We start from the raw sequence: 12,961 nt of genomic DNA, 5'->3' as shown, positions 1-12,961 counted from the left end.
ATTGAGCCAAAATACAACTTTCTACTACCCACGTCAGCAGCAAGCCTCAGTTCTGAAGAGAAAACAAAAGGCAAAATCTTCACCTGGCTTGAGGAAAAAGGGATGAAGAAATCAGCACAGGCAGCAACAATAGAACACATTCTGGAAACAGGTAGCTCCTGTAGAAGAGAATATGGAGTAAGGCAAGAGGTGCTGAAGATATCTCAGGTGAGGTTAGTATGATAAAGTTCCATGTGGCCTTGGCAAAATTATCATAATGGATATGAGGGAAAAGCATGACACATAAATCAAAGAAGTCTTCCTGACAAGATGCAAGCTTGAAGCAGCAGTTACATACTCAAGCATGGAAAGCAGTTCCTTCTAGTCCATCATCTTCCCTGCAGGAACCACCTTTACTTGAATTGAGAGGAGGACAGAAACCTCTCTCACCTGTGACACAGAAGTCATGGAAAAGCATTTTCTGGAGACAGGCTCTGCCTGCCTTCAGCTGCTGCTCAGCTTTGGTCCTGACGTGTGCAAGCTGAAGGCCTTTCTGAATTTTTTAAAGGTGCTGACAACAAGATGCTGGCTTGGAAACAGCCATGAAAAACCCGACAACAGTACCTGCACCCTCATGAAACACAAGCCAAAGGAAACTCAAAGATTGATGGGACCTGATGCCTTTTATGATCACCACCTTCTCACCTAAGACTTGGACTTCTCAGCAAGCCTTTGAAGTGTTTGCAGGGGGACAAGAGCCAAATCCAAAGAGGCATTAAAGTCTAAACCTGGGCCAAAGCCTCACCGCTGCAGCTGTGAATGAAGGTATAGATGGAGCCCTCTCCAAAAGCTTGTCACTATCAGTCATGAGAAGTCAGGAGTTAAAAACTACTCTTGTTAGCCTTTAATCCTGCCCAATCCTATGAACTCCCACTGAGGATTACAGGCTCCCTATGGTCCAGGTCCTCCCTGCACAGCTGGGAGCTTCTGGCTATGCTTCCAGCAAGCACTTTTTGGGAGAGAAATCCCAGATTCAGAGCAGCTCCCTCCCTAGGTATTCAGCAGAATGGTACACAGAGCAGGATGGAACTGAAGACAAGGCAGCTGTCAGCTGTACATCCCAGCTCTCCTACACTCCTGAAAATGAAGCTGGAAAGAAACCAAAACATTTCCAAATCTAGGGAATTTGCAGTTCTGAAATTCATTTAATTCCACAGCGAGTTTTCTTTTAATTTCTCATGAATGAGCTTCCCTTTCCAAACCTAGAGGATTCCATATCAATTTCAATCCTTTTAGAGTTTTAATCTCTCTTGCTAGACAGAGCGGCAGAACGTAACGAATTTCTGGTTTAAATCATTGCTAAACAGAATGCACTTAGGGCAGAATGTTTCAGAGGTGTTAAAGATCATGCCGAGGAAGCATTCCGAAATCAAATTTCATCAGAACTGGCCGCTCAGTTCAATAAATGTGACATTTCTGTGTGAAAAAACGAGAAGGGTTTTAACAAACTATTTCCAAGCACGTCCCAGAGCAGGTGGTGTGTCAGAGGCAGCGAGTGAGAGGGCAGATGCTGGACAGACTCAAGCAGAGGGCACAGGTGCCCTGACAGAGCCGAGCATCTTCTCTGGCCCTGAGGAGCAGAGAGGTCTCCAAGGCAGAGCAGAGGTAGGAAAGCAAAGCTGTGCCCCCCAGAAGATCAGGGACTGCCCAACCCATGCCTGAAGTGCTCTCACAGACCACACGGAGAGCACAGGGCTGGAACAACCCTGCCAGGCAGGAGCAAAGAGCAATGGCAGCATTTATTCAGACTTCCACTGCTGTTAATCCTTCACTTCTCTGTGCTCCCAAATGGATTTGCTTTGCTAAAATGAAATACTGATCAGGCAAAGTGGTGCAGCATTCACATGCCAGTTTAGCCATGGGAAGCAGCTCCCAGGACTGTCCCAAAGCTTTCCTGCCTGAGCTGCTGTGCCCCTGTGCTGAGCCCCCTGCTGCCTCCACTGCCTTTGATTGCCTCTTCACCTCGTGCTGTTCAAAGGCACCACTTTCATTTCAAGTTTAGAGCTCTTCTTAAGACTGCTTCTTCCTGGCATGAAAATACCCCACAGGAAGAGATGCCAGGGCTTCCCAAAAGCTGGGCCCTCCCTCCTGCTTAGACTTTGACAGAGATGTAAAAGATCAATACTTTGAGCATGTCCCTTATATATTAGTCCTGGCTTTTTTTCTGCATGCTTAGGCTAGAGAAAGCCAAGGAATCTCTGCCAGCCCTCCATCTCACTGACTTTCAGCAGATCTTGTGGTGTCTGGAGCATCCTCCCACTTGCCAGCCGTGCCATGTCTCTAGCTAACAGCCATGACCCAGCTCAGAGCATGTCCCCAGCTGACACTGCCCTGTTCCCTCTCCTACCATGTCCTTTCTCCTGTGGCAGTCACTGCAAGGCTTGGAAACAAAAGTAAGAAAAAACAATAAAGCTCCTTCAGTAGCCAAAAAGGAGATGCAGTTCATCCTCTCAGGATGTGCTGTTGATACAGAGGGTGTTTGCATAATCAGTCCAGAGAAACAGCTCTTCCTCCCCACACCTGCACAAGAGATGGACAATCCACACCTCCGTGCAGACATGGACTTACAGCAGGGACAGCCCTGTCCAGGACCAGCTGCAGAACCAACGCTTGCTAAAAATGAGTCAGAGTCATGGCCATACAAACCCCAAGGAGCATCTCCGGCCCCAGCCCCCTGTAGAGGCAAATCCTCTGCTGCTGCCCAGAGAAGCTGTGCTTGTCCCATCCCTGGAAGTGTTCAGAGCCAGAATGGATGGAGCTCTGAACAAGCTGGCCTAGCGAAAGGTGTCCCTGCCCATGCAGGGGGGTTGGAACTAGATGATTTTTAAGGTTCCTTCCAACTCATGCCATTCTATGATTCCATGAATTCTGTTCAGAGTCACAAATTCATGCAAAATCCAAGGTCATATTAGGACAGAAGACATGACTATGCATGCACATACATATTTTTAACCTCTGTATATAATTAAGAGCCTTTTTTACCCTATGAAAAAGCCTAAACAGTCTTAACTTTCTCCAAAGGAGAATCAACAAATTAGCGAGACTAAGAACTGCCACAAAGAAATGCATACAGATATTTCAGCTGCTACCAAAGTAATGTACACCCACAGAAAGGTTAAACCATCACCTGAAACACCGCTCTTCAGGAATGATGAGGTGTGTTTGCCTCACTGCAGCAACGTGACTCTTGACCACATTCTGACTATGACAACAGTGGCAAGGGATTTGAAAGGAGATGTCAGATACCAACACCGTGTCGCCTGTGACAGCCTCAAAGGAATAACTAAAAAGGTCATTCCTTGTCTTATTTGATGTGATGTAAATTTTATTTCAAAGTCCATCTCCAAAGAGGCTCCTGGAATACTGACTGATCCGAAATGGGGTTACCCAGTGAGAGGGCTAACGTGGAGGCCTGTGGTGCCTCCTGATGTAATCAATACTTGAAGCATATGGATGTGGCAGTTTAATTTCTCTACTTCAATGAGCAACAGATGCTCAGTGAACCCCCCATGGCCTCCCTGTGTGCAAGATGCTCAGCACCATCCTCAGGCTGAACTGCTGCCCTCCATGCAGCAGGGATACATCATATTCCTTCATTTTACTATATAAAAATCTGCAACCATTTCCAGTGCTCATTCCAAAAGCTCAGTGGCCAGAAGCAGACACTCTGATGTGTACACAACAAAAGCCACAGAACTATCCATAAGGACATATAGTGGGAAAAGCCTATTCAAGAGAAAATCCTTGCAACAAGGATGAAAGGATGAAGAAATGAATTTTACTGACTGAGTTTCAAACAATTTATCCCTTTACCTTCCTTCTGCATTTCCTCATCAAGTCAAAATTTCACATCTTTGACCTTCCCTTAATGAACAACCACATGTAGTATTCAAGGCATTTTTATATATTTAGACAACAGTTTTCCCCTGAAGTCTGTTTTTCCATCCCACTCGCACTTCATCCAATTCCCAATTAAGGTGACTGCACAGGGAGTAAGTGATTTTGTCCTCATTTATCTAAATGCATCAGGCAGTAATGAAACCTGCCCTGCCACAGCAACAGGGAGTGGGAAGCAGCCACCAGTGCTACAGAAACACCCTCTCAGATGAAGGATTTCCCAGTACAGCCTAAAGAAAGGATATCTGCCCACACTCTCCCATGAAATGCTGGATCCTCAGCTGACTTTAATTAGAGTCACCTCCATTTCCATCACTGCAGGACATGATGTGAGGCTTTCTCTCTAATTTGCTACAAATCATGCTCTACCCTGCCATTTTGCTGCTATTCTGGGCTGGTATCTCCCTCTTCCCATTTCAGTTTAAGAGCTGTGGTGATGCCCAGCACTCGCTGCTTTGTATCTGGGATTGCACTAAGCTGAAGCTCAGGTGCTGGGAGCTCCCAATTTCTTTTAAGTGCCCTTGCACTCTCCGTTTCGGAAGGCAGAGGGGAGCAGGACAGTACACTGGAGAGAAGTTCACAAATTGCTGTGCCAGCTGTGCTCCCCTTCATATTTTTTAGCAACTCTACAGGACTATCATGCAGCTTAAATAAAAACAACCCAAAGCTTTCGAGTGGAATGAAATCTCTCTTTCAGACGCGGGCAACGCCGGAGATAATTAAATAGCAGCTAAGGACTGAAACTCGAGGCTAGTGATTTCTGGGGAGGCTTTTGGCGGGCCCTGCTGCTGAGCCTCACGGACAGCACGGCTCACGCCTCACCTCGCAGCTGCTGGAAGCAGGTGGTGCTGCTGTCCCCATCCAGCGGGTGCCGCAGGACCCCGTTGCTGGGCTTGGGCCGCTCGTAGTCCCTGTCGGGGAGCATGGCCTGCTCGCTCTCCCCGGCGCGCTCCGGCCGCGGCGGCAGCGACTGCGGGAAGCCGAACATCGGCAGGGACGAGAAGAAGAGTAAGGCACCACAGAGCAGGAAGCCTCCCCACCACGCTCCGATCCACCGAGGGTCGTCCGGGGTTATGTCCAGCTTACCTGTGGGGGGAGCAAACACGAGTCAGAGTCAGCGGCTTGGCCACGGGGAGGGGAAGACAGCGGTGTGAAGGATCCCGTGGGTTGCAAGGCGGTTGTTGGGGCCTTTGCTGGCAAAGGAGGGGCACAAGACACAAGGTGCGACATCGCCGGCCGGGGGACTATGTGCAAATCACGAACGGGACGGGACTGCTGAGGAACACGTCTCGAGCTGTTTATTTTCCAGCATCAGTCTCATTACATGGCTATGACAATGGGAAGATGCCAGCAGCCCACATCCCCGGCAGCAGACCAAGAACTTAATGTTACAACTTACTTTAAAAGCTTTTTGACCAATTGCACTAAGCAAAAGCATACTGACAAGTAGTTCTATCCAACCACTATAAGCACATGTACTGTCGCTGTTGAGGTAGGACAGGAACAGAAGAACTCCAATTCAGAAGGCGAGAAGAAAACTGATTTATTTCAAATGCACCGCTCTATTTATAGAGAACATCGTGCAGACTAATTTCATTGGTCTTAAAGTAAAAATATCTCACACCATTGGTGCGCTCTGAATGACACATGGTGGCAGAACATATCTATAAACAATGTGAACAACAAGAGAGATAGTGAATTATTTACATTCTTTTCCAACTCTCTCCCAGGCCCAGCCTGGTAGAAATGTCTCTTTTTCTCTCCGACTGAACTGAGAATATCCACAGACGTACCTTTGGTTAAAACAATGCTCGCTTATTTTGAATACAATACCTGCTTGTAAGCCTTAAGATACAATGCATGGAGCTCCATTATTAAGCTTAGAACTTCCTAATATCTCACTAGATATACTTTTCTGTAGCTTAGGGAGTTATTCTAGACAAACATTAATACACAGACCATTGTTCTATTTGCCCTTACTCTTCTACTTATTTTATAATTGTTCTGCTGACAAACCTTATGGCTACTGTTTAGCTCTAATCCCAGTTCTGCTGTCTCTGAGGCCTGCCTTTTGCAACTTGCCCAAAACCCTCTGATTTTAAGGATTCCCACAGTGGGAGCCCACAGTGAACCCCACAGCTGTAGCATGTGAGCCATCAGTGCACAGTGTCCTCCGTATCCAAGAGATCCTTAGGACCAGCTCCCATCCCCTCTTCTATCCAAATGGTACACCCAGCTTCTGCAACACCCTCTAGTCAGAGCTCCTCCCTAGTGTTTTTGGCTATGCCAGCTCTAGGAAGCTACTGTACATCAGTGCCCCCTGTGCTGGCACTGAGGTTTTGGGCATCCCTGTCCAAGTGTGTCACACTCACCTGACACCTATTGGCACAGACAAGGACACTGCACCTCCAACCCTGCTTACTACCCTGTTTTCCCAGGAGCTCAATGCTCCCTCTGCTTTGATTTCACAGCCCTTTTCAGCAAAAGAGAGATTGCTATTTGGGCTTTAGGGGAACCTGTGACTGGAGGGTGCAACAGTCCTAAATCCTGGAAAAGAAACCCACCCACAGCATCAAATGGGCTCAGGAAAGCACAGAAATAATCAGAAAAGGAAGAAAAGTAAAATAAAAGGCTAGAGTATCCTGTAGGCCATCACTCAGCACAGGTAAGGCCTAAGAAAGATCTGGAGTCAGTTTGAGGAAATACATATAAACAGCAGGAGAGGAAAAACTTTTCCTAACAGCTGCCTTGCTGCCACAGCCACAAGGGTGCTCAGTGCTGGAGCTGATTCCTGGGGGAGACCCACGTCCACATGGCTGGAATAACAAGCTCCTCTGTTCATGGTGACTGTCTGGTTACTGCCACTCTGAAAAATCTGTCTCAAGTGAGGCAATCAAGTTGTCTCTCAAGCTGAGACAGAAGGAAACTCTTTTCTCCTTAGGGAAAATAACACGTAGCTCTCAAACACAGATAAAGTTTGAAAAATAGTGCTGTGGAGGGATTGGATTCTTCTGCTGTTACTTCCTCCTGCCTGAAGTGCATTTTTTTCAGGTTCTTGGGAACACAACAGTGTGAAGAGTCAGGCAAATCAGAGTTTTCTTCATATTACCTTCCTAAAATAGCTGCTGGGTGGCGGGCAGTGCAGCAGCATGCCCTGGCGTCCCACACCTGCCCAAAACAGGGAGCAGGACAAGGCTCAACCCCCTGGAGCTTGCTCTCCTTATGCCACCTCGAGCTCCAAGGCAGAGCCAGCTGCAAAGTGGAAACTCTTTCCCATACGAAAACCAAGTCCACGTGTGCCTCAGCTTTTGCATGACAGTGACTGACCGTGGCCAAAGCCAGCTGGACCTGGAGCTGGGAGCACTGCACCATCCCTGAAAGGGGCTGAGCCACAGCCCTTCCAGGTTTCTCAGCAGTAACCTTCCACAGTTCTTGCCTGTGGCTCAGTATTTGTCTGGGGCTTTTTGAGCTGTAAATACTGAGCAATGTCTTATGTTAAAAATGGCCAGAAGATACCAAATTAACTTCTCAGCTAGGTCAGCATCTTGCCTCTGATGGCAACCAACTGCAGCTGCCCAGAAAACCTACAAGAATAAAGCCAGTATATCTTATTCTTGTGGCTTGGAGGCTTTCTAAGCTAGATTGGTGTCATGTTCATTTTTTCATATATATACACACTTGTCCAATTGCTTTAAAATCCATTTGGAGATTTTTAGCACCTTATGGTGAGGAGTTCCACAGCTTCACCTACTGGGAGATAAAATATTTTCTTCTGTACATTCATATTTTAGTGTAAATTATACTAAATGGTAAAATATCTAACAGGTTTCAAACAGCTCCTCTGCCAAATGAGGCTTTGGTAAAGCCAAGGAATGAAAAGGGGCCATGTGGTGTTTGACCAAACTGCAGCCAAATGCCTCAGCCATCCCAAAAGATACTTCTTTCTCATTTGATGTTATTTACATTTCTTCAGCTGCCATGTGCATGTGAGATCAAAAAAAAAGGCAGTAACACACTTGCAGCTTTGCACAATTCTGTTCTGAGTCCTGCAAGGTTCAACTCCATCCAAATGTGTTCTGTGACAACGCATTTGCAACATCATAGGGCTGTAATACACCCTCTAAGGGACAAAACCCCTGCACAAGGGTCTGTGGGGTCTGACGGAGCTGAGATCTGTGGAAAAAGCATCTGAACAATCGAGGGAAAGGAATGAAGCATCAGGTTTGCTGTGTGCAGGGCCGGGGAGCAGCAGAGAACAGCCTGTCACATGTTGCCCTCTCATGGCGAAGAACACACAGTGCAAGCACCAAAAAAAGCAGAATTTGGTCTAAACGAACAAAAGGACAATTTGCAAACAATCTGCTTTAACCCGAGTGAAGTCAAGGTGAGCAATAATTATTTAATGCTTTGGAGAAAAGCAATAACGCTGTGGGACTGATGCTGCCCATCCAAGCAGGGTCATGGGCAGAAGGTGCTGGGCATGGACCTTACTGGTGTGCCTCCGTCAGAACCTGGCTGGTTCCCCCACACCCTGGGGTGGCAGCTCTCCAGATTTCACCCCGTGCTCTGGACACAGCTCCCCCGGCATGACAATGCCACAGTGCTATTTCAAGGTGTCCTTTAAGAGCTGGGATGAAACTCATCTCATAGTAGAAAATACAGAAGGGAATAAATCTTAACCATTAAAAATCTGTTTCTTAACAGAACAGAGCTGAAACCTTTTGAATCCCAGTCTTAAAACCCTTCTAAATGTGACACTCATACATGCAAGAGGCACTGAAGACAGAATGAGTTTCCTGCTTGTGAACATCAACATTTTTGTCCTGATGATAAAAATTTAGTGTATTTGATTTGAAACCAAACCCAGGTCTCCTTACTTGTGTCAATGAAGACAGCATCCACATAGATTTTGGTACAGAAGGAGCCCAAGATAAATCCACAGGCTGGCCCAAATACCAGCATCGTAAACAGGATCCCTACAAGGAGAGAGAAAAGAGAAGATTAGTACCAGGCTCTGGTTATTCATTGCAAGTTGTTCTGCTTGTCTCCTGGAAGATGGTATTACCTCAGTGGTGCCAAATAGATAGGGACAGTCTCTGTGTTGAATGCTCCAAGCAAAAGAGCACCCTAAATGTGTTTTGTTTTTTTCATATCTCTTCAGGAAAATGAACAGATGGAGGTGTGATAATGCTGAAGGATTTCTATTGAGCTGAGGAGACAGTGTGGACATATGCTGTGTTTTGGTCGGCTGGCTGCTCTAAAAGATGTCTTACTCAACAGCACAAGGCAAAGCAGCCCTGCCTTCTCCTCACAGGCAACTCTGTCTTCGCCACCTCCAGCTAAAATCCCGGTAGACAGAATTTTCAAACATTAGGGACAACACATCGATGAAATGAGTGTAGTCACTGACTGCTGGATAAAGTCCCTTTAGAAGTGGGAGGACTCTTCCACATCTGTGAAGCCCTTCTCCCCATCAGACACACATGGCAAATATTCATGCTCTGTGGATCTTCCAGCCTCTCACAACTGCTTGTTCTTTCTGCAAAACCTGCATGAAATTGCCAGTGTAATGCCAGGAGAAGAGCCATTATGAGTAAATTACTTATTTGTTTCAATACAGTATTTAGAAGCATTTATTTTCACTCCCATTTTGGCCCTGAAACAGGAATGCTACAGGCACAGTGCCAGCTCTCAATTATCCAAGGCAGAAAGGCAGGGGGACACAAGGATAATCAGAAAAAGAAGCAGCAAAGGTAACACAAAACATTTGTAAATTAGACAATAAGACATATTCGGTACTTTCACATTTGGGATAACAACAACATTTGGGAAAAACAACAAAAGGTCCCTCAAGGACCCTTGTAAATGGTTTTCTGAAAGGGGCAGGGACAGACTGAGCAGTGTGCAGCAGAGCAAGAGCCTGCTTGTTCCCTCTGGAGGAAGGAATGGACCTTGCTGATGAACCCATGTGCCTGGTGAGGGGGGTACCTCAGCAGACACGTGCCAGCACCAGTCTTGGTGTCACTGCACTTCAGAAATGGCCCATGAAGGACCTTATTTGCATCTGGGTGCTTTTCTCACTCTCCTAATCTCTCTGGGGGTGTTGCCTGGCATCTCAGTGCATTTATAATGCACTTCATCACAGCTATTTCAGCCCTCAAGTTCCTTATCTGGAAACTTTTTCATTCCCAAGCTCCCTCTCTGTGCATTTCTCAGGAGCTGGAGAAAGTATCAGAGCTGCAAAAAAAAATTCCCAGACCCCCATCCCCAGGCAAGGCAAACCACACCTGCCAACAACAGCTTAGCCAAGCAGAATAAACTCGTACGGTCAGAAGCAACTTCACCTTCATTTTTAAAATGCAGGGTGCAGACTAATTCCTCCAGGTGGCTGGCACTGGGATCTGGCTGGATTAATAACCAGGGACAAAGCAGAGGTGCCCCCAGCCAGCTGCTCACACAGAAACCCAGCGTGTTAAAGCCTTCAAGGCTCTCAGCTAGAGCAGCACGAGGGACAAAGAAAGGTGGTGGGAGGAAAAGAAGTGCCAGGTTGTATGAGCTGCAGTGAGGGGTCACTGCTGTCAGGGCAGCAGCAGGAGCTGCCAGCCCCTGTCCGGTCTCTGCCAAGCTCAAAGCTGCAGCAATGCCACCGTGCCTCAGCCTGTGCTGCCAGCTTACATTAATCCCCAGGGTCTCTGCCCGTGCTGTCCCATGTCACAGGAGGACAGCCATCTCCCCTCCTGCAGTCACCTTGTCCTGGGTGCTCGGTTTGTGCTCCATGATCCAGCAGTACATTGGGGAATTTGTGCTCCTTGAGCAACAGAGCTGCTTAGGAAGCCTGTGCCTTGCTCCTTTGGGGATCTATAAAGCCTCACAGGGGAGATCCCTGGACACCTGCAGAAGCATTTCAAGGGATGTGAAGTGAGGGAAGAGACAGGCTGGGAGAGCAGAAAAAAAGGGATTTCTTTTCCCAGCACGTCTCAGCCCCATCTCCCCTCCCTTCCAGTCCCAAGGCCAGCCCCACTTGCGGTTACACAGTTTCCAACAGGATTTTCTAAAATATCCATGTCACATTTTTTGTGGTCACTAGATGGCATCAGTGTTTGACATTCAGCCCCCAAGTGCCATGTGGAGCAGGCTGGGTGACAGTGCTGCTCATCCTTGCTCCCGGAACACGATGCTGTTCCCGGGATCCTACAGCCCCATGGAGGGTGGTATAGTAAAAAATGTGTCAGACCCCGACTCAGGGAAGAAATGATGATGTCTGGCTCCAGATCAGGAGGCTGAAGGATAGCTTTATTAAAACTATACTATATTACATTAATATACTATTTAAAGAGATACTATCCTTTTCTACATACTTACTTCTTACCTCTCTAACTAACTCAAACTCGTGACTCTGCTGAGAGTCCGAGCCACAGCTGGATCCCATTGGTCACTGAACCCAAACAACCTTCACCAGAATCCAACCCAGCAATGACTTCAGGTAAACAATCTCCATACCACATTCCACATGGGGAAAACAGAGGAGCAGAGATAAAGACTGGTTTCTCTTCTTCTCTCTGTGCTTCTCCTGAGAGACAGAGTTATGTCTCTCTGTCCAGAGAATGTGAATGTCACAGGGTGGCACTGACACAGGGCACTGTCAGCACCCACACATCTGCCATATACACACTCAGGCTGAGCCCCTTCCCTGTCTGCATGCCAAAAATCACAGGTTTTAGCACAAACTGTTCTATAACTGTTTTCAGGCACAGAGCTGAAGGAGACAGCATGTAGCAGAGATTGCCACGGCTACTTCTGTGATGAATGAGACAGCATTCAAATACCTTTGAAAACTGAACATTAATTACAAATTTCTATGTAAATATGGTCAAGCACATAAGGACACGCTGGGCCCCATATCAGCTGGAGCAATGACAAATGGAGCTACTCAGGCAGAAGGACAAGGGCCAGCCAGTTCTACCTTCTAGGCAACACCTTTGGATGCATCAGTGTTGGTCTGAGGAGGGATGAAGTTTGTCCTGTGATGATCTCCAAACCACAGAGTTGTCTGACCATGTGTGTACAGCAAAACCACAGAACTGGTGTTTGTTTCATGGAGCAAAGCCCAAAGCAAGGAACATGGAAAAAGATCATCCTTCACCAAAAACAAACAGGAAATATGTTCCTCTTTTCCAAAAGCAGGGACCTGTGGCTGGTGATCCAGCAGCAGCAGCGAGATGCTTGCAGAGAGAATTATTTCAGAAAAAGGCAAACAATGAGAAAGCTGTAGCCAGTGCAGTCACAGGTGACAGATGAACACTGCCCCTCCTCACACTATTGCATCTCGAAACCACTATGCCAGAAACAAGCCCTGTCCTCAGTTATTAAAGTACCTCATTTCATATCCTGGTGGCTGCAGGAAGGCACGATTTGCTCTGCCATGTCCTCACTAGAGGGCAATGTGGGATAGAGCATCCACTGAAACACCTATCTAACATCTTACAAAAGCTATTAAATTATTATTCGCCTCTAGGCTAGCTTTAAAAACCCATGTTAATTTTGTTTTCACCTTTTCTGTAGTTTGTTCTAAAATCAAGAAGAAAACAACTGGTTCACCCCATGCCCTTTTTATCTTTTTTTGAGACTCCCACAAAATCCAAGGGTTGCAATAATAGTATTTTACACTGTAATTCACAAATCAAGCAGATTGTGGAAAACTCAAGGCATGGACTGTCACAATGGATAGTCCAGGGTCTGTACAGAGCAGGACCACGCTCAAGGATCAATGGAGCATGCTGCTGGGCACAAAAGCCAGGCTAATTAAGCAATTGGGATAGAGCCTGTGGTTGAACATCTATGCGGAATTGAGGACAGAAGGGGAAATTAGGCAAGTTTGAATTAGCTTAAGACATCCTTCCTCTTTTGAGAAATCCTGCTACTAGGAGAACCCTTTTCACATCACCCACCTCGTCATGCAACAACAAAGCTGCTGTTTAGTATAAAAGGAGGTCTTGCAAAAGGCCTTTTCCCAGTGCTGGGGCTG

General features: G+C 46.8%; 1 protein-coding gene across 1 annotated transcript in view; it reads right to left on the bottom strand.

Annotated features, from left to right (window-relative positions):
• The window catches only part of SLCO3A1 (solute carrier organic anion transporter family member 3A1), a 138,433-nt gene that overhangs the window by 27,796 nt on the left and 97,676 nt on the right, over window positions 1–12,961 (bottom strand). Inside the window, exons 3-4 of the mRNA XM_053988417.1 lie at window positions 8,814–8,912; window positions 4,759–5,022 (exon numbers count right to left, since the gene is read on the bottom strand). Of these exons, the coding sequence (XP_053844392.1) occupies window positions 4,759–5,022; window positions 8,814–8,912 (363 nt within the window). The remainder of the gene's footprint in view (window positions 1–4,758; window positions 5,023–8,813; window positions 8,913–12,961) is intronic.

This window comes from Vidua macroura, chromosome 12, assembly GCF_024509145.1.
Source record: "Vidua macroura isolate BioBank_ID:100142 chromosome 12, ASM2450914v1, whole genome shotgun sequence".
In the NCBI taxonomy this organism is placed as follows: domain Eukaryota; kingdom Metazoa; phylum Chordata; class Aves; order Passeriformes; family Viduidae; genus Vidua; species Vidua macroura.
The sequence above is the reverse complement of the archived record's forward strand: the minus strand, read 5'-3'. Positions and strand labels throughout refer to the sequence as shown.